The sequence below is a fragment of the Struthio camelus genome, chromosome 1 (genome assembly GCF_040807025.1).
Source record: "Struthio camelus isolate bStrCam1 chromosome 1, bStrCam1.hap1, whole genome shotgun sequence".
Lineage (NCBI taxonomy): Eukaryota > Metazoa > Chordata > Aves > Struthioniformes > Struthionidae > Struthio > Struthio camelus.
In genome coordinates this window covers 189,141,824-189,163,487 of record NC_090942.1, presented here as the reverse complement: position 1 = coordinate 189,163,487, position 21,664 = coordinate 189,141,824, and the positions used below count along the sequence as shown (strand labels likewise).

The following is a 21,664-nucleotide window of genomic DNA, read 5'->3' as shown; positions in this document are numbered from 1 at the left end:
TAAATGTATCTAGCACATCCATCTTGATAATAAAGACAACTTTTAGCAAATAGCTGAAGCAAGATGTTAAAGTTAATAAGACTGAAGTTAGCAAACTCTTGAACAGATACAGTATTTTTCACAGCAGTTTCCTCAACCAGCTTGCTCTGTGGATTGTAGAGTCTAACATAGTAAAACTGCACGGGTGGCTTTTTGATTGATACTTCAAGAAAACATTTTCTTCTTTGATATGAAGATACTGAACTCAATTTGCAGGAGCCATAAAGTAAATTGAATTGTGCAGCACTGAAAGTTAACTTTTCCTGCCTCTAATGAGTAATAGTTGTCTATAATGGCTATGTCTAAGCATAATTCAGAATAGACAGCAATTTGGGACTGGACCTCATTTCCTATGATGTTCATTCTCTTGTGTAATGTACGGTCCATGCAAGTAACTTGCTGTGATATTAAAACTTTTATCATTAAAAGTATAACTGAACTAATCTATACATACGTTCATATCTATTAATGGTTCACTTAAAAGTCAGTACTTTCAAAGCAATGTGAATAAAGTTATGGTGATACGAAGTGCCTGTATTTGAAATAAGCTGTACACACGCAGACTAATACATCTTAACTTTAGGACTGAATCCAGCCACATGCTGGATGGTAGGGTGGGCAGATACACAATTGCTGCCTTGTTACATGATGCTAGGTCACTGAAAATGTCAAGTAGTGCGCACACCCAGCATAGCCATCTGTGCCTTAGCTTGTACTTCACCCTTGGATCTCTGTAATTACATTGCAATCCTGTGTTTCACCGATTTAAGAGTATCTGCTTAGATAGGATGTTGATAAGAACAGAACAGAGCTTTAAGTGGACACATCTTATCTTAACTTATAGAAAGAGCGTCTGTCTGTTTTTATAGGACAGACGTTGCTCTCTCTGATAGACCTCTGTGCAGAACACAGTGTTCAGTGACATGGCTCTTTCTTTGTGGGGAAGCACATTTTTCTTAATGTTCATGTACAACTTCTTTGTTTCAAGGTTTCATCATCTTATGAAGCATAAAGATAGGTATTTGAGGCAGAGTGACTGGCTGTAGGTCTTCAAGGACAGATTTTAGAGTAAGTCTTTACTTAACTTTGTGCTAAAGCATACATCGCAGTATGTTTAGAATACTTTGCTGATGAGGTAATGAACTGACAATCCTTTTAAGTGCATATAGCAACACCTGAGCCAATTAAACCTTCAGAATTTGATCACAGTTTTCAGAACATCTGATTTTCTTCCCAAACGTTAAAGCAGGTTAAGAGAGAGCCAAAGGATTAGTAACCTTCATATGTTTTAATGTGATGCAGTCCCTGTAGACATTGACAATTACCTATCTTTTCAAAAATTCACAAAAGCAGCTGCCACTTTTTTGATTTATCTCTTGTGTTTGGTCATTACAGTCTGAATTTTCCTGTTATCACCAAGTAAGCTTATTTCCTGATGTATTCTTAGCTCCCTGTTTTTACTTTAGATTAAAAGAGATTCAGATGAGTGAATATGATGCATCTACTTATGAAAGATTCTCCGGAGCAGTCCGACGACAGGTTCAGTCTCTCCGCATCATCTTAGACAATCTGCAGGTAATGTTAGATTCACCAGTAAAGGAATATGCTGAGCTCATTTCATTATGCCAAAAGTATTACCCTGCTATATTTTAATATTCTGTCACCATCTGATAACGATACCTTTGAGGGATAAAAGCAAATTTAGCTTCTAATGATAGTTAGGACAAATACAGTCTCATATAGCTTTCTCAAAGGTAGCTTTTAAACAGAACTCAGCGCTTGTGTCTACAAGTTACAGTATTCACATACCACAGCCTACATAGATTACTTATTCAGGAGCAAAATTTGTGAGAGAAAACACCATATGCTATTAAAAGAATATGTGATGTTGCGTAGGTCACGGTCTTTGTTTTTACCTTCTGTCCAAAATACCTTCTTTAGCTTAAAAATGCAAGTGTTATAGATGTTAAAGGAGAGAAACACTTCTCCAGATCACAGCTTATATGCAGCTGAAATTTTGAATTTTTCTCAGGTTTGTTTTTAACTCTTGCTAATAAAAATAAATATAGCCTCAGTCTCCTAGGTGGAAACTAACCAAAAAGACCAGTTGGCCTTCTAAATTTCTAGTAATTGGTCCTACAATTGCTCCAGGCTTTATTGATGCTGGTATTCATATATGGTGTAAATGAAACAAAAAATTCATAATTTCAAGGAGGAATCTGCTAGTCCTCAGTGAAAAAGAAAGGAAAAAAATACTTTTATCATTTTTAATCAGAGGAAGGTTCTCAGAGATGCCTTATTTTTGTTGAAGGCTACTGACCCCTAATATACACGTGTGTAAGTATACTAATTAGTCACAGTTCTGTGTCTAATACGTCTCCTTACTTCAGCAATAAAAATGAAATATAAAAATAAGTGACCTTGTATGGCTGAGAGTCTCCTCCTGGGTCAAATAATCCAGTCCCCTGTTATTGCCAGTGAGAAAGGTAACATTTTTCTTTGCCTCATTTATATCCTTAAGCCATTGTGACTGCAGCAGTGCTACTGTAGTCACATGCACACCCAAAACCATTAGCCGATTTCATTATGAATGTATCAGTTCAGAGAGCTCTTTGTACAACGGACATTTAAGATGGGCGTGTAATAATATACTTCGATTCATCCCTCCAGCTAATATGTTTCAATTCAGGAGTTAGCTTTGGGTTTGTAATGAGAGTTTTTACGTGCAAAATTTTAGAGATAGATCTCTGTTTTTCCTATGTTATTTATAATCTACCTGTTTGTTTTTACCAGGTTTCTAGCAGACATGAAGTTAGAAGCATACTCTAGGACAATAAGTGAATCTTCAGTTTAAAATCTTTTTCTGATTTGCTCTATCTGTTCCTTGGAGCCAAAAATCTCATATTCAGGGATCATAATAATCATGATATAATATAATTTAATATAAGGAGGCATATCTTGTTGCTTTATGTTAAAAAGGTAATTTTAATATCAAGACAAAGTCTTACAAACCTCACTATTTTATGAAACTTCATAACTTCCTGGAAAAAATCTATAACAGCTAACCATGAAGATAATGAAAGTATTTATAATGCAAAAACAAACTCACTGAATTCAGAAACACTGGCTCTTAGGATAAGAGCAATATTGAAAGCAAGATTTTAACTTTATACATTTATTTACACATTTTGGTAGTTATTTTAATAGAAGATGCACTAGGAAAATGAAGATAAATCAGTGAACTAGATTCATGATAACAGGAGTTACATAACTGAAAATCGCTTGCTGTTAATTGGGAAGCTAAATCCAGTCACATTTCATGTTATCTTTATGAGAAAAAAATATTTTTTTTATTCAAATTCTTCAGCATGGTAAATTTGGCCCTGGTGAGGGACATGCCACTGTCTCCCCTTTTTTTCTGGATCCTGCATGCACCATGGGTTCTCAGCTATAACTGTTTTCTTTCTCTATTATCAGTCAGACATTCCTTATTTCTGTAATAGAAAATTGATAGCACAGTCAGCTGTAGTAAACTTCACAGCTCAGATATCAGTGTGCAGTTGTAGTTTTTAAATTTATGAAAAACCCAAATTACCTTCTCAGTAGAGAATGCTTTCAGATTCTGAAGAATGTTTGAGTTTACTTTGTTTCAAACTGATTGTGTTCACATAAAGAAAATATGGTATCTGTGCTTACTTAATGTGGATTTTCTTTTGGACACGTATTTTTATTGCTAGCTTGGGGGAGGGTGTTAAATGTTTCTTATATTACATTATACATCCAAGAATCAAGGGATTAGGGACCGATTGTAGTTAATGTCTCTCAGCAATTAGTAGTAGCAGTAAGAAATACTTGGAATAGGCTGTTTCATAAAAGTAATACACAAATTTGATATGAGAATATTATTTCTTAGTTCCTTTTATTTTACAAAACTCACTGATCCCTATCAACTATTTGAGCAAAATTAACAAAGCACTACAAGTTGTAGTATATCTTGGGTGGAAATAGCAAACCCAGACCTTCAGGAAATCCAGTCAAACTGCTGATGAGCCACCTTCTCTCGCCTAAGGCTGGCCAGCCCCTGAGTAAAGCTCATGTGTCTGAACTGCAGATCCAAAAATTATGGTTAGACAGTCACTCAGAAAGTTCCTTCTGGGAGCAATCAGTTTTTAGACGACTTGGCCTCCAGAAGTACTTCTCTTTTTATTGATTGCAGAAGGAATCTGAGGCTACTGTCCTCCCAGCTTTTGAATCCCAGTTAGGTGCCTGTGTTTAAAGAGGACGAATCTGGGCCTGAGCCTGGGGCTCTGTCCAGCTGACACTGTGTGGGAATCCTCCTCCATTCATAGCCGTAACAGTAAAATAATGACATTGCTATTATGAAAACGAGAGAGCTAGCAGCATGGAAACCCCTGTGCCCTGTCAGTAGTGATGCTCACGCTTTCCCAGTTTCAACAGCTGCTCTTTCCTTGGAACTTATGTAGAGAGTTGCTTTTAAACTTGTGAAAATTATATATTGAAAATACTTTGAAACGTATGTGTTGTATATGTGTGCATTGTATAACACACGTGCTTAAGGAGAATTTTTTCTTCTTTTATAAAAGAAGAGAAATTCTTAGAAATTCCACGTGAAAGAAGCAGATGTTAAGTAGTCTAAATAATTTTAGCATTATTTTGGAAAAAGGTTAGGTCACATTTTATCAATATTCTTTCCTACTTTAGAAGAAGAATGTTGACCCTGTATTCCTTGAATGCAGTTTCAGCTCAAATACCATTTGTTGTTGCATAAACAGAATAGCAGACAAGCTTCAGAAGATAGTAAATGTTGGGACAGATTTTTAACCATGTCCATTGTTAAAAGAATTTTCATCCCACATTGCTTGTCCTTGCACAGCAAATACCCTCAAAGCTAAAGCTTTGTCAATGAAAACAGTGGTGAAACTAATTGAGAATATGCTCAGTGAAGCTGAATTTTTATAGTTTTTTATTCTTTCTTCCTCCTGAATGCTAAAAGAGAGCAGATCAAAGCACTTAACAGAATATGAGCCCTCAGATCTCGAAGTGTTAAGGGTCTGTATGTGTTCCAGTATTTACAGGACTTTCCCTGTGGTTTGTGTTCTTTCTGTGCACTTTTTTCGTAGATTAGCCCATCTCTCTTAAATAGCTATAAGCAACTAGACAGTAATCCAGAACTCCTTTTTTCTGTACACACCAAAAAGTAAAACCATCAAAAAATTTGATCGAAGCAATTTCAAAAACTTTCTGAGCTTTAAGAAGCCATCATCTGCCTGTTCAGACTGTACAAAATTGTAAAGACTGTTCCTCTCAAATCCCAGGCCTGCAGTTTACTTGGGTTTTGTAGTGTAATGCTTCCAGCTTGTCAAAGACAAATTGGTTTTTGTCACGAGAACTGGTGTCTAAGGCAGTGCGTGTCCTGCTGGATGTTTGATTTGCCTGCAGCTACTGAACTGCAGTCGACTGAGAGCACAAATGCATTATACACATATAAATTAAAAATCTTTTCTTCCTGGGCTTACTACCATTTTGAGCACGAAAGATTTAAGCAGAAATTAAATAAACTGTTAAACCCACATAAACAGACTTTGCTGTCCTCAGATGGATCCTATGGCATATGAACCATGATGAAATTGTCCTTGGAAAATATTCTTAAATATATTGTTCACATTCTTAAGTACTTGAGTCTTCAGTCTTTAACGCTTGCTTCTATGTATAGATTTGCATCAGTATTTGAGCTCCTGAACTGTTAACACGTTTTCATCAAGTCAGACTGTAGATAATTAATGTTCTCTTAAATAAAATAAGAGAAGCATTTAATGGATTGTCTCTTGATTAGCACAATTTTCAATGTATTTATTTTAAACTAGCATAACCATTTATTATGAATATTGTTGTAAAGGAAACCACTCACCATTACCTAAGGTTATTACTGCTTAGTTTTACTTTTAGGTCACCTAATTTATTTTCTCGTGTTACTTGGATGGAGCACTCATAATGGTCAGTTGTGCATGTTCCTCTTGCTGTATGCGTTTCTGCACAGGTTTGTTAGCGTGCTATTTTCCTGTGTGTTTGTGAGAAAAAAAGCTAACATTTCCATAATCCATGATTAGACTCCCATGTGTGAAAAGGCTTAAAGAAGACAAAATTATAGAGGGAGTGTGTTCTTCGTCAGTGATGATTACTCTTTTCGTGAAAAAGAGCAGGACCAGTATGAAATTTCATTGACATATGCCAAATCACATAATTAGAAATAAAATTAATTTGTATGTTATGTTCAGTAGGTAACAAATTGCATAATATACAACCACATCACTGAGTGATTTAAGGATGCTTTTCTGTTGTAGGCCAAGGGTAAGGAAAGACAATGGCTGAGACACCAAGCTGTTGGGGAGCTAGATGATGCCAAAATCATTGATGGGCTGACAGGAGAAAAAGCCATTTATAAACGACGGGGAGACCTTGAGCCACAAGTAAGTATCCAACAAGTAGCGAAGGAAGCAGGGAAGAGGATAACAGGTTTGCTGATTTCTTAGTGGGTATATGTTATACATGCTTAGAGTTTCTTACGTTATATAGAGAGAGATGAGAAACTCAGAGGTACCGTCTCTAACTTGGGAAGTCCCTAAGACAGACATAACTGCAAGGTGGAGGATTTGTTTCTCCTGTTCTTATAGTCTTCCATACGTATTTGCTGTTGGCCATCCTCCGAAAGAGGATGCTGCTGTAGGCAGTCCTTTGTTTTCTTCTCTATGATATTCTTATTTTATATTTTGATGAGCTGAAGATGATTAGCAGAAAACATTTCCTTTATTTGTCTAAAAAAAGGAGATATTTTCACTAACTTAATTTAATTTAATTTTCACTATGACACCCTGGAAAGTTTAAAAAGAATTAGTAATCTTTACATAAATGTCCTCTCCTTAGTCCAAGATACGCCAAGAATTTCAGCTTTCACAGATATTTGGATTTTCAAAAATAAAAACAGCAATGAGAAAAAAGTGGGAGTAAAAGCCATTAAGATACAATAAAATTGACTATCCATTTCAGCCATTCCTTAGGAGACAGGATGCTTAACCCTATGTGAGTCAATGACCAAGAAACTAGTTGAATCAGACCAAGAGAATCCGGTCAGAACTAGTGGGCTAATTCATATAAGGTAACAATAATATTTAATGACAGGTTATTATTTTTAATTACATTAAGAATTTTTTTAAATAAACGAGTGCAACATCTTTTTGCACATCAGCTACCCACGTTAGACGAATCTCTGGTTTTAATTTTTATGGTACTTGGTCTTGACGTCTGTTGCTCTGAAGAGCTGATAGAGCTTGGCCTTTCCTGTGTGAAAGATCAGTAAGGAAAAAGTGATTAGAACCTCACTTCCAATTCTTTTCAAAATGAGGTTACTCAGAGTTTGTATTTTAAGACTTTGGAAAATGGTTCAATTATGATAGAAAAAGGCCAACTTTAGATTTTCAGTTGAAAACCAATAAATGTAAAATTTATTGGTCTTCTCCATCCCCCTGCTTTTGATAGGACAGGCATGTCACACTGAGGGGAGTAATTAAAAGAGGAAAACATAGTAATGCTTCAGTAGTGCTTGTGTGAGAAACAAATGTTTGCAACTCAGTTACATATAAAAGGAATATTTTTGGTATTTGCTTTTCTTAATTTTTTTTTTTACCAGATCTTCTTTAATAGCCTTATACTTGAAGCCAGACTCATCCCATTGCATATTGTATCAAGCACTTCCCTTGAATGTACTATGCCAAAAATTGTTAAAACAGATGGAGATTATTTTCAGGAAAAAGAATAGTTTCAGGATCAGAATGAAGAAAAAATGAGTAGTTAGTTAATCAAAACAAGATTTCAAACGTTTTTAGAATGATATTAACCTCAGCAGAAAAATTTTTACAGTCTTACAAGGGTCCCTGTTAGTACCATAAGCCAAGAGAAAGCATTTCCCAGATGAGTCTTGGCAAAAAGAGCACATATGAGCCTTTTTACTGAAATAAAATGTTAAGAATCAGAAATGTGACAGAAGAGGTATTTTCCTCACAAGAATGTGTGGAATTTTTCCTGATGTTTTGTTTCCAGTCATAGAAGGTGAGGAAAAACATTAAAGGTGAGTTTAAAGAGTTGAACAAAAGCATTTTTACTATTTTTCTTTTTCTTTTCTTTTTTTTTTTTTGGTAATAATCTGCCTTTGCTGGATTAAGACTTCTTGCTTTGCAAAGCATATTGGGTTCTCTTTCTAAAAAGTTTTATCCTTACCGATGCTTAGCTTTCTCATATATATAGGGGTTTTTATTTTTGTTATTGTATTTGTTTTTTTTTTTTCGCTCTTTCCCTGTTAGCCTGGGAGCCCCCAGCAGAAACCTAAACGTCTGCGCCTAGTAGTGGATGTTTCTGGTAGCATGTACCGCTTTAACGGGGTGGATGGACGACTGGAGCGCTCCATGGAGGCTGTCTGCATGGTCATGGAAGCTTTTGAGAATTATGAGCACAAGTTCAAGGTAATTATAACTGGGCTAGAAGTTCTGTGGTTCATGCACAGGCAGTGTAGAGCAGTGGAAAAAGTGTTTCAGCAATCAGTCTAGCCAAAGAACATTATTCATTCCTGCAAGGAAGTAAAGGCTTTAATCTGTTGCTAGCAACCTGGAAAATAATATTAGTGAAGGGGCAAGAAAGATTACACACTTCAGCAGGGGTGAATTCAATCTAAGACTAGGTGTGAAATATGCTACCTTTTTTATGCGTTTGTTATAGATACGTTTATTTATTCCTTTGAGCAGAAACGCTTAAGCCTACAGAATATAGGTATATATGTGCCTGGGGACATGCAAGAATGTCATCTTTCCGTGCCTCCGCTTACAGACAGGAGTACTTTGTAATGGAAAAAGGCCCTGCGCCTTTGTTGGTTACTCGTGTTCTCTTCCAGGTACCTGAAACCAAAATTGTCTGTTTCCTCTTCTGAAAGATGTTAGGTCCCAAACATTATTTAATGGTAGCCTGCAAAGGAAATAAATAAAGGGTATGCCTGCCTTTGTCTCCATAAGCCTAAACAAGGCCTAGGGTAGGTTTCTTTAACCTAAAAGGTGACAAGAATGGCCAGTCTGGAGTTAATTCTTGACAAACTCAGTGTTTAATGGAAGAATAACGATGTTAGATGTCTGACCTTTTTAACACAAAACTTAAAACACATGTGCACAAAATGTAAAATCTTCTAAACAAAATGAATAGAAAGCTTATCCCAGATCCTTTCAATCAGATCTTCTTCATGTTGTTCCTCTGATAACGTACTCGTACAGGTTTCTATTCTTCCATAGAATATTATCTTCTGGATAAAAACAAGCCATATGAGACGTGCTTTTAGAATGTCTTTTACAAAGTCAAACATTCAGACTTTCATTTGTCAGAGAAAAAAGGAGACTTGTTGTATTTTTAGCCTGCTTTCCTAAGGAAACAAGGCTGGTGCTACCATACTCCCTGTCAGTCATGTTTTCCCCCTTTAAACTTTGGAGCATGTTTTCCCATTTCAAACAAATTTGAAACAATGCTTGAGTTCCCAAAGATATTAAACGCTTACAAATGTAATGAAAATATGTCAGGTAGGAAAGAGGCTCCGTTTGTATTCCCATTAGAGAAAAATGCTGTACCATAAGGTTAGACTTTGACCCAGAGAATCTGTGTGGGAGCTCAGCCTTAATTAACAAAATTGTGGAAAATGAGGGGTTTATTGGTTCAGCTGCTTATGTGTCTCCCATTCACTGATAACAGAAAAGTTAATGACAAATATTTAACAGGGGCAGTATAATTAGTTATACAGCACAATCTGGTGTGGTTTGGTAAATTGGGCTTATCTGAACACATGCATATTAATATTGCCAAATGTAAGGTCATCCACAAAGGAATAAGTAATAGAAGTAATGGACACATGGATAAACATGATACGTTGGGGTATAGTCAGGCATGCCTTTAGTTAAGGAAAGTAAAGCATTTTGAAAGCGTCAATATGCACATGACAAGGAAGGTTTGTTGATAGAGTCTCTTTGGATTTCCAGAAGCATTTGACAAAGTCTTTCACCAATGACTCATTAAAAAATAAATTTACTTTAGGGGCTTAAAATACAGAAAATGAGGAATTATAAGTGGCCGTTTTTCAGAGTGAGGGAGCGAAAGGAGATCGTTGGTGGAACTGCACTGGGATTTGTGCTGGGGCCAGTGTTGCTGTTTATTAAGTGATCTGGAAAAGGAGATGGGTAGTGAAGTGCCAAAAGTTGCTATCCGAATGAAGTTATTCAGGAAAAGAAAAAGGATAATCCAACTGCAAAAAGTTGTAGAAGGACCTTGCAATAAGAAGTGGTTGAGAAATAAAATGGCAGGTGGTGTTTGGTGCTATTAAATGTAAAGTGCTGCAGATGGAGCAAAACAATCCTAATTTTAAATACACAATCATAAACTATCAGCTGTCTGTTAATGTTCACTCTCAGCTATATATTAGTGCTCAGCAAAGAAATCTTGTAATTATGGTGCATGGTTCTTTGAACAGTCAGTGCCCACCAGCTGTCAAAAAGGCTAATTAAATATTAGAAATTATTAGCAAAAGAACAGAGAACAAAGCAGAATGCCACTAGAAAAATCCGTAGTGTATTCACATCAGGAATAACGTATGCAGCTGTGGTCCCCCATCTCACAGAAACTATTGTAGAGCTGAAAAACTTAGAAGCAAGAGTGACAAAGATTATAGAGGGGTATGGAAGTGTTCCCATACAAGGAATGGCCAAAAAGGCCAGAACTCCTCAGTCTGGGGGAGAGAAAACTCAAGGAGCTGATGAAATCATCATTAAAATGGGAAAGGTGAACAGGGAACAGTTGTCTGCTCTCTTCTAGTACAGCCGTTCTTCAGTTGTTAAGAACAATGAATTATTTTGCTCTTAATTTAGAGACAATATCTTACAAGATGAACAAGATGCAGTGCAGTGATAGATAACCAGCTGTCTTTATTTCCAGCTGAGAAGCCAAACATGACCCTCAGGTGCATGATTGAGAAATAAAATGCAGGAGTAGACAGCCAGGCAGCTCCACACAGAATGAGTGATATAATTAAGGACTGTGTTCAGTTCTGGGTTCCGACTTGGAAAAGGATGATGAATAGTTGGATAGCATCCAGAGAAGTTTTAGAAGATACTAGTCTGGAAATGTCTCCTCTGCAGAGGGAAATCGTTTTTTAGTTTTTCCAAGGGAAGGTTAAATCTTCCTCACAATTTATAAGGACCAATGTAAGGAAAAGATTTCTCTTATAAATCACTGGATATCCTTATACTTTTATTTTTGGACTAAATCAGACAAATACAAACTACAAATATTTTTTAAATTTTAACTGATGGTAGTGACATGTTATATAAACTTCACAAGAAGCACAGTAGATTACCTCAATTAAAGTCAGTAGGGAAAGAGAAAGTGTCTTTCTAAAAGACTGTGGCTGAAACTGAAATTAAGAGCAATTCACCAGGTCAGCTTTTACGCACTCAGTTGCATGGTCTTTTAGTACAATGTTTTGTGTGATGGTCCCCTCTGCCCCCCTCCCCCCCTTTTATAATCTATGATTCATTCCCCTTCAAACTCCGCTGTGTCTATTACAAATTGCTATATTTTGTTTGGAAATACTTGCTGTTGGCTAGATTTTTGCCCTGCACATAGATGAAACCCTGCATTTGGCCATGTAAATAGCTGAAAATGCAGTTAGCTGTAACATTGAATATACTGTCTAACAACCACTTATAATTTATAATAACACTTACACAAAAACCATGTGCAGTTATTAGATGTGAAAATTGCCACTCTTGGATAATAGTAAGACAGGAGTAGTAATATTATCCTTAAAATCTGCATGACTCAAGAGAGCTGGAAGGCTAATTTTATAGTTAAAATAACGGTGGTGAGGAAGATATTGGAAATTTTAGTGACGTACCAAGGAGAAAAAGTCGTCATCAGCTTCTACATCTGTTCCAACTTCAGCTGGCCTCTAGAGCAACTCTCCTCCATATAAGTGCTCCTTCCACTGGATAGAGGACTTTCAGGGGCCAGTAAAGGTCCCTTGATTCAAAGCTGGCCAGATCTGATGTGAGCTGTGTCAACTTCAGAGTTGCTTTTGCTCAAGGGAAGAAAGATATTTTTATTTTCCATATCTTACTGTGCTGCCTCAATGGGATTTGGTTCACTCAGAGCATAATATCTACATGAGTATTATAAGCCTCCCTGGAGTTGACTAGGACTGCAGACAATATGTGGCCTTATATTTCACTGGCCGTGGAAATTGTCCCTCCGATGAGCACTGATAGCCCTTGACACAGCGTCTGCTTTCAGAGCTCATTGCTTGGGTGCTGTCCCTAATAGGGAGAACAGAGAGGGGACGCAGTGAAGACAGACGTGATAGATTATATGATTTGCTGCATCCTAAGAATCTGGTATGGCAATTCTTGGCCTTTGCTCAAGATCACTTTTCTGCTCGTATTTGGTTTCATGTGCTGCTAAAAAAGGTTGTGATTGAGCCAGGTGGACTTTTTCCTTTGTTTTTGGTTTTGTCCTACCAGTTGAGCTCTCCTCATACGTGGTACCCTTTGGTGTCATTGATAACACAGATAGATTGATTTGTCTGTAAAGTATTGAATGAAAGTGAGTCATACTTTTTTTCCTTGGCTTCTTGTACAGAAGTAAGAGCTAGGTATTGACTGTGTGGCTGTTCATAGAAGGTTAGAAGAGTGCCAGCAGGTATTTGTCATCTTTTTATGCTTGTGTAGCACAACCTGCCTGTTTCCATTTCCCATAAGGGCAGGCAGTGAATCGTTCCGCTTGAGGGGGAAATGGGAGGTTCATCCCACAGCCAGGAGATTTGTTTAAATTAACAACCATCTTTCAAAGCTCTCCTCTGATGTCATTTCTTCCATGCTTCCTCTAAAGTGCTTTATTAAAGAGAAGAGTGGGAGTGAAGGAGACACAGGGAGCCACATTCTCAGTCTCATCCGAATAATGGAGGTTGAATATGCTACTACAAATGCATCTGTCCCCTTTAAATGTGCAGATGCAGAAGTTATAGGTAGAAGTTATAATAAGCAAATTATTTTGCAGAATTAAAGTTCTTATATCTTTTGTAGATCTCATTTTACATGTCAATTATTTAAAAATGTGCAGAACGCTGTGCGTTCTCTGGTTTATCTGAAGTGGTATTATGCCTGTCACACAAAGCCGTATGGTTTTATATGGTCCCTAATTACTGACAGTTGCATACATGATGTCAGATTTAGGAGGCTGTCCAGTAAATTATATAATAGTGAATTTGTGAAGTCTTTAAAAAAATGTAAGTGGTTCAATAAATGGCATGTTATATAACTAGTAGGAAAAGTCCAAATTTTTATTTATTACAATATTAAAGGGATATTGCAGATTTTATATGCCAATTTCAGCATTCCCCATTTAGAGAATTTACTGAGGAGGCACTACTGTTAATTCAGGAAAAGGACAAATGTTTCACATGGTTGGCAGAATAGTTTCTTTTAAATAATAAACAAAAAGCTTGACATAAATGCCAAATAAAAAATTAATGTTCAGTGTTATCCAAAGAAGAGATGAATTTCTAAAGATCTAGCCCTCCAGCAGAGGCCTGTCTGATTCACACTGGCTTTTACATTCAGCATGCATCGTCTTTCAGCTTTTTTAAATGCTTTGAGAAATTAAACCTTTCAGTGTGCCAGCAGCAGAAGACAAAGTCATCCATTTTACCCTTTTCAGGCAGTAGCAACCGTCCATTCAACAGAAAGTCTAACAGTGCAATGGGAGTTGTTTTAACCTGCAAGGAAAGAAAGCGATAAAATGATGGTATTTAGAGAGACATGTGTTTACATGTTGTGTGCTCAAAGCTTTAAATAGAGTATTTCTTTTCTCAGTGTACCTGAAGCTGTTAGAAAAAGAGGCACTGTGCACCACAATAATACATTGATTAAGTCTGCACTGTGGCAAACAAGTATTTTGCTGCTGGATTTGTCCTGAGAGCTGTGTTTTATGAAACAAACAAAATAAAAATTGATTCCAAGTAAGATCATATCACAGCTCCTCTCTCACTTTTAACTCTGTCCTTCTCCTATGGAATTTGTGAGAAAAATGCATTGGAGCTCTGCGCTTTAGAGGTTCCTTTTCTGCGCATCTCTTTAGCTATTTTCTGCTTCCACGGTTAGTGTAAAGGAAGGAAACTCTGGTTTTGACAAAGCATTTTTAGGCCAGCATGTGTTGGGGTTCCCATTTGGGCATGACTTTGAAATGGAGCTATCTTGAAGTGAGCACACCAAGACACCTTTGAATCACTAAGGGTTCATTTTATTAAAACACAAATTAGAAGGAGGTAATATTTTACTTAAATAAAACCTGGCTGAGACAGATTTAAATACAAGGTCTTAAAATATATCTCCTTCTTTACCCTTGTAGAGTGGGGCTCTTCCCTCCAGCTTTACTCTATCCCTTACTCTATTTTCCTGACTTGCAATAAACTCCACGTATTCTCCTCTATAAAAAACTCCTCTGTTTTGTCACCTGTAAAGCTTGGCTGTGGGCCTGGCTGGGTCTGTTCCCTTCTCTCCCAAGCTGCAGTCCCACGGCAGTTTAAGTCAATCCAAGTCAATGCTACAGCGTTCCCGTCCCTTTGCTCCGCCATCTGTATCCCTCTCTGACCTTGCAGTTTGGAGAGGTAGCCTTCCCAAAAGCAACCTTACGGGGATTAGCTTTTGACCACTTGTGTCTGAATTGACTTTCAAGGGGATGAGAGGATGAGGGCCAGCACAAGGGGGGGCTGAGGATCACAGCGCTTCCCTTTGGTGGTGCTTTCTTTTGGGCAAGGCAGGATCTCTGCCTGCTTTTGGGGAGGCTCTAGTTGACTCACAATGCAGCAGCCAGGACAAAGCAAACAGGCACTTCCTCCCTGCTCTCCGTCCTTAACAAATCGCAAATAGTGTAGTAAACTGTGGGCAAAGAAACAAGAAAACAGGTAACATCTGTTAAATGCATACACACACACACACACACACATGTGTGCATGCATGGGCGCACACACAGAAAATAGTAAACAGCTAGCCGAGGATGGAGCAGATAGGACATGGTGTTCGCAGGTGAACAATTTACATGCCTGCAGTAGTTTGCTCAGATAATTTCAGGCTCTCCTTGCTTGCACCCAGACTGTCCATTCCTGCCTTGCACAGGAATGTGGAGGGTGCCGAACGGCAGGGCGCACCTGTGATGTTTGGAGCCCTTCTCTTTGTATGAATTGGGAGATTGTGTTTAAACTTAGCCTGTTTGAGCTGAAAGGTTTGTCCATTATTAGTGTGTGCCATGAAGCAAAATGGCATTCCCAAATAGCAAAGTATGGAGTGTTCCCCTGAACTCAGTATGGTCGGGCCAAAATTGCAACACCCAGTGGGGGAAGTCTATGAAATCCTAGGAGGGAGCCCATTATGAAGGAGTCGTACTTATTTTTATGTAGGAGAATGACAGCATTGAGCTTTACATAATTAGGTAACTGATTTAAAAATAGTTCCAAATACAAAACCGCTCAGAAAATAGTATTTAAAATTTTAGAATTAATAGCGTACCCTGAAGATCCCATAACATTTCTGACATTACGTAAGAACTGGATTAGCACTGCATATTTTCTGCTCCATTTAACCACCTCTTTATTTAGTTCCTTTGGTTTGAATAATCTGTAGTTTTTGAAACGATACACATACACACTCTTTTTCTGCATTTCATATTCTGATTTTGTTCCTGTACTAATTCCAAAGTATGTTGAATGTAACCTCAGCACTGTTCTCAAAATTCACGTATTTAAATTTACCACTTTATCTAGGAAAGCTGGCAGTTTTAGGAAGACGTAAGTAACAGGTAAATATTCATCAGGAAAGGGGGAGCCTGAAGAAGTTACTGGTGAGGAAAGGTTTAACTTTCAGAAGAAATGTGTTTTTAAGAGAAATTGTGTGTCAGACAGGCAGCTTTACATGATGCTGAGTAGCAGATACAAGAAATGGAATTGCTGAGAAGAATGGGAGTTAGAAAAGCCAGCAGAACAGAATGAAATGGGAGTACATGGGAAGATTTCCTAGGGGAAGGAAGTCTGGGTTTTGTGAGGCTATCACAAAGTAGTCTGACCCTTGGTGAAGTAATCTATAGTATGTGGCACGTTTACTGTTTTGCAGAGGGAGGTGTCATCTTTAAAAATATTGTTCCAGCTGCTACAGCTTTCTTATACTGGCTCTCTTGATATATTTTTAAGTAATTTAGGGCTATGGAAACAAATAAAAAGAGCTTTGTTAATAAGGAGTGTCATTTATCCAGTGTCCAGTACCTAGCTTGTAGCAAATTAGGTGGTCTTCCGTACCACCCCCTGTACCAAAAAGAGGACTCTGAGAACAGGACCCACCTTTTACCAAATGATTATGGGCCGACAAAGGACAAGGATCCTGGCAGGCACTTCTAGGCATTACTTGAATAAAAGATAATAGAAGGGCAAAATATTGGATAAGGGCTCTCTTATCAACTAAATACATCTCTGTGCCAGCCAGTCTGGGTGAAATTCAGGCATGTTCATGCACATTCCCAGTGGCAGGTCTCTTCTAGCTGCAAAACACCAGGGAACTGCCAGCTCGGATCTCTCCAGGCTCAGGATCTGTCCTCTGTTACATGGTATAGAGAGCACTTAAATCCACTTTTGTCCTATTCATGAATTCTCCCTGGAGTGATTGCTACATCCACAGCACAAAGGGCAGGCCAGGACCTTGGGGTAACTCAGCTTGTCTTCTTTTTCACGTAATGACGATAAAAATCTCACGTAAACAAAAGCCTTCAAAATACTATGTTAGTTGTTCAGAAGGATATTTGAACCAGTAGAACTCTACACGTGATTTTTGCAGCATCTTTCACAGGAGAATGATATGCAGGCTGTCTCCTTTGAAAATGTACAGATACTCTTGGAATTCACCTCTACATACTTTTAGCAATGATTTTGATCTATTATGCACAAAAATAAGGAGTACAGATTTTTAAAAGCTTGTAATACTTTTTTTATCAGAGCAGAATGAGGTTACAAAAACAATTCTTCAAACACTGGAACTACTCTTGAACAATCCACTTTTTGTTTGCTAGACCGGAGAGAAAGTAAATCGCTACTTTGAAAAAAGTGAGTGGGTAATGTGAAAGGGCAAGGTCTTGATCCTGTGCATCATCACTCTGCAGTTGGTGGGATGAGGTAAAAAATAAGGCCACAGAAATGAGTAACTGTTCTTTAATGTCATTATTTTAGCAATTTCTCTCTACCATATTTGCATGTCAGTGAGAAATTGCAATTAGTTCCTTTCAGCAGCTCATAAGCAGTGAGCAGTATTTTTTTGTTGTTATTGAAAGCAAATTGCTTTGGATCTATCTTGTGTCATTCTAACCCAAGGGTCATTCATGATTAACAGATGACTGATTAAGTTTCTTTCTTGCAGTATGATATTGTGGGACATTCAGGAGATGGCTTCAACATCACCTTGGTTGGGAGTGACAAAGTTCCCAAGAACAATAAGCAAAGATTAGAGATTCTTAAGGTAAATCCTACTGATTGATAAGTAATGCTGAATAATTAAGGATTCATGACTTCAAAGATAAAATTTTATGTGGGTCACAGAATGCAATTCATAGGGAGAGGAAGGTGATAGAAAGAGAAGGAAGCAAAATCTGTGGTTTTGTAGAAGGCTGAATTAGAACCTTTCCGAGATATTGGTATAAAGCAAACTGCCAAAAAATAGGCTAGACATACCTTTTCTGGACTGCTGTCATAAATTCCTCATTTTGACCACCTGTCAATGGATAAAGGAAGTTCCAAACATTATGCAGTGATATACATTCCACCTAAATCATATGGTGATATTATTAGTGTGGAAGTGGCTAATTTAAACTGCAGAGTGATCCCAGATCATTGCTTTTGCCTGGCGTTTTGAAGAAGTAGTATGTTACAGTAGCAGTAGGAAAGCGTGTGAATGCTAAGTTTAAAGCATGTTAAATCCCAGTTGCAAAGTAGTGTCTTCCTCAAGATTTTACTGCAACGGAATGCAGAAAATGTGAATATATTGCAGGATTTACGTGGCTGGCAGCTTGGTACTGTATATTAAAGCTTCCTTCAAAGAGTAACTTTAAAAGATTAGCAGTTAGATTAGGTTAGATTAGATTAGAACAGGATTGTCTAATGTCTAAAATTCTTCACCATCTGTGTAGGAAATAGCTTCGTCCATGCAAACAGTGCATTGCTCCTCCTCCCTTTCATACTGTTTCATAAAAGCTCAAACAAAATGTTTCAGCATTTTTAAAAACCTGTTGCCACTGTCAGGAGTCCGCTATTTGGTAATAACTGTGACACTAATAGGATTTAGAAGTCCAGTACAACTGATAAAACAGATGGAAGCTGGTCACGCTATTAGGAAGCTAAGCCCTGTTTTCTTCCTCAAATACATAGGAATGTAGCTATTCAAACTGCAGTTGATCAAAGTATTTTACCTTCCTTAGGGTCTAGTGTAACTCTATTCATGTGTAGGTTTTGTTTGGCCCGCTGTATTTTAAGAAGTGATACCTATCTTTAAAAATGACAGGTTGTATATAAAAAGCTACATGTTCTGTAGTATCTGGAGCACTGTCCACATTTCGGAAGATGCTTCGCTTAGCATAGCATAAATGAATATTTGATTCCCCTTGTGGCAGCTGAAATGAATGTTTATTCAGAAGGTCATCTTACCTCTTTCCTTTTTGCTTATGTTGTGCACACAGATCATGCATGCCCACTCTCAGTTCTGCATGAGCGGAGACCACACCTTGGAAGGGACAGAGCATGCCATTCAGGATATCGCCAAGGAAGATGCTGATGAGTATTTTGTTATCGTCCTGAGTGATGCGAATCTTGAGCGATACGGTATTCTACCATCAAGGTTTGCCCAGGCCTTGACCACCAATGCTCAAGTCAATGCTTTTGCCATATTCATAGGATCTTTAGGAGACCAAGCAGATAGGTAAATGTATTTGTTAATCCCTAATATAACTTCATCTGTTTCCCCTCATCATGAAGCTAAACTCTGCTTTTACTTACAGTGTAGCTAGGCACAGTTGCCCCCTGCTGATGTTCTGCGCTGAGGTTTTAATCTACTGAAGCGGAGTTACAGCTTTTACTTGTGTTGGGGAGGACGTTGGTTCATGGGCCCTTGCGGACATCCCTTATGGAAAGTTAGATCAGAGCCTTCTTAGCATCTAAAGGGAGCACCTGAATCCCTTCTTTCACAGCAAGACGTGCACTGCTCACACATGTAATATCACTGCAGAAACACGGCTGAGATGTGATGCCTTTGGCCTTTCCCAATATGAGGTTTAAGTGTGTGTGAATAGCCTAAGAAAACCAAGGAGACTGGAATGAGAGAAAGCCGGATTTTAATGGCCTTTAGAATTGCTGAAAATCTGACTCAGATGCTACCCTTGCATTAGGACTCAGAGACCTATATTCTTTGGAGAGTCTATTTTTAGTCCTAGTTCATAATTTTACTGTGAATTGTTTAGGCATAGGGGAAAAAAAGGAAATTCTGTCCCAAGTGACATTCCACATCCACCAACAACCACTAGATGCAAAAGCTCTTACAACCACAAATGTTTACAGAGCCTTTTCTGCTTCTGTTCGAGTCTTTTCACTAGAGCAGGATAAGTCAAGGCTCAAAGGGAACTCAATATGCAGTTTTAATCAGAAAGGGTTTGAAAGATGCAGCTGCAGAGCAAACATTAGTCGTATCTGCATGTCCATACATCAGAACTGCATTATGCCTTAAAAAAGAATCCATTTTGAAACATTGTAGTTACAGAGTGTCCTTTTTATTTCTGCTAGGAGGAAAAAAAAAATTGGCCATACCCTGCTGTGTAAGAAGAGATCATATAATTGCCTAGTTCACTGGGTATGGAAAATGCACACAATGCTGTCACTGAAATGCATTTCTGTGTATGTCTAAGAGCAGCATTAGACAAAGCTGTCCTGTAACTGGTGTGGGGGAAGGAGAGGAGTATTCCTTGTAGCAGCTTTTTAAAAATTCCCTTTAAAAGTGACACTTAAATTATTGTTGGAAAAATGTTGTGGAGTACAAACTAAAACTTGTTTAAAAAGCAGAGAAAAAATAAACTCCAAGCCTGCTGACTGGACATGAGAGAGGTGGATTTTGTAAAGTACATCTTTTATGTTTTTTTTAGTGGGCGTAAGCCGCGAATAAAAATGTGTCAGGCTAATATTTGTGGAAAAATATCTTTCCATCTAATCTTCTGTGATCTAGAAGAGGAAATACAAAGAGCGCATTTAGACTCACTGGACATTTTGAAATGAAAGTGTTAAAGGTTCAATCAAAACATGCTAGTATGTTTAGAGTAAGTAAATATCCTCATGTGCAGAGAAAATTTCCAGCTGCCCTCTGAAAATCGGTGATGTCAGTACCTTATTGGGTCACTGGTACCTTCATCAAAACCAGATTTTTTACACATCAGAAATAAGACCTGAATAGAAATCTCTTTTAAAAACACTTGAATTGTATTGCTGAAAAGACCTGTGTGACATAACTGCTTTCAGTGTTTCCTCCCGCTGCTGCTTTCCCAAGCCTTTAATTGCACAGTGACAGCGATGTGAATGGCATGTATTGGCAAGGTATTCAAAAATAAAAGCATCCTTTCTTAAGGAGCTCTGGCTTGCTGTAGGGAAGGTAATTTGAAATGGTAATTTTTTCTTGCCCCTCATTCTGCTCCTTAGGTTGCAGAGGACACTACCAGCAGGCCGGTCTTTTATTGCCATGGATACCAAGCAGATTCCCCAGATTTTGCAGCAGATCTTTACATCTACCATGCTGTCAAGCGCCTAGCCATCGCTGAGGTCGTGACGTGTGAATTCAAAGAAGAAATCCACTCCCGCCAAGGATACGAACCCTAAAGCGGAGGATAAACACCATTATTAATAAAGTACCTGCTGCTCTTTAACAAGAAAGCCAACCCAAATCTGCACGGTGGCTGTGCTGTAAAATTTCACCACAAAGCTCTCAACTGACATAAAAGGGTGTTCAAAGAATTGCAGGGGGGCTGGGGTGCAACTCAGGATGGCTGCAGAGCAAATGTTTTTTCAGAGGGACAAATAAATAAAGGACCATTTGTGATCATTACTCTGGCTGATGTATTGCCAGCACTGCACTATCATCTCACCCTGTTTTATTAATAGCATCCCTTGGTCCTCTGGGGTTAGATAACGTTATACAAGATGGAGCCAGCTCATCTGTTTCAGTGTTTTGTGTGCACATGTCTGGATAGTTAATTCCCTTTCTAATTCTGAACAGGACTGCTCTGGTCGAAGAGGAAACCCTGCCTTCCTGCGCGGGTGCTTTCTTGTCCTGGTCGGCACCCGGACTTCACTGCTGGGTGGTGGGAACAGTGGAGCAGTTTGGAAACACAGACCGTCGCCGTGTAAACATCCATTATCTGATAAGGCACGGCACTCAGAGTTGTCAGATCGAGAGAAAGTGGCTGTTAA

At 38.1% G+C, this 21,664-nt stretch overlaps 1 protein-coding gene across 1 annotated transcript in view; it reads left to right on the top strand.

Annotated features, from left to right (window-relative positions):
- Positions 1 to 21,299, top strand: part of VWA8 (von Willebrand factor A domain containing 8) — a 181,202-nt gene extending 159,903 nt beyond the window's left edge. The window contains exons 40-45 of the mRNA XM_068929726.1: positions 1,506 to 1,614; positions 6,402 to 6,527; positions 8,415 to 8,573; positions 17,586 to 17,684; positions 18,898 to 19,136; positions 20,897 to 21,299. Coding sequence (XP_068785827.1) covers positions 1,506 to 1,614; positions 6,402 to 6,527; positions 8,415 to 8,573; positions 17,586 to 17,684; positions 18,898 to 19,136; positions 20,897 to 21,005 — 841 coding nt within the window. The 3' untranslated portion in view covers positions 21,006 to 21,299. The remainder of the gene's footprint in view (positions 1 to 1,505; positions 1,615 to 6,401; positions 6,528 to 8,414; positions 8,574 to 17,585; positions 17,685 to 18,897; positions 19,137 to 20,896) is intronic.
- Positions 21,300 to 21,664: the final 365 nt, after the last annotated feature.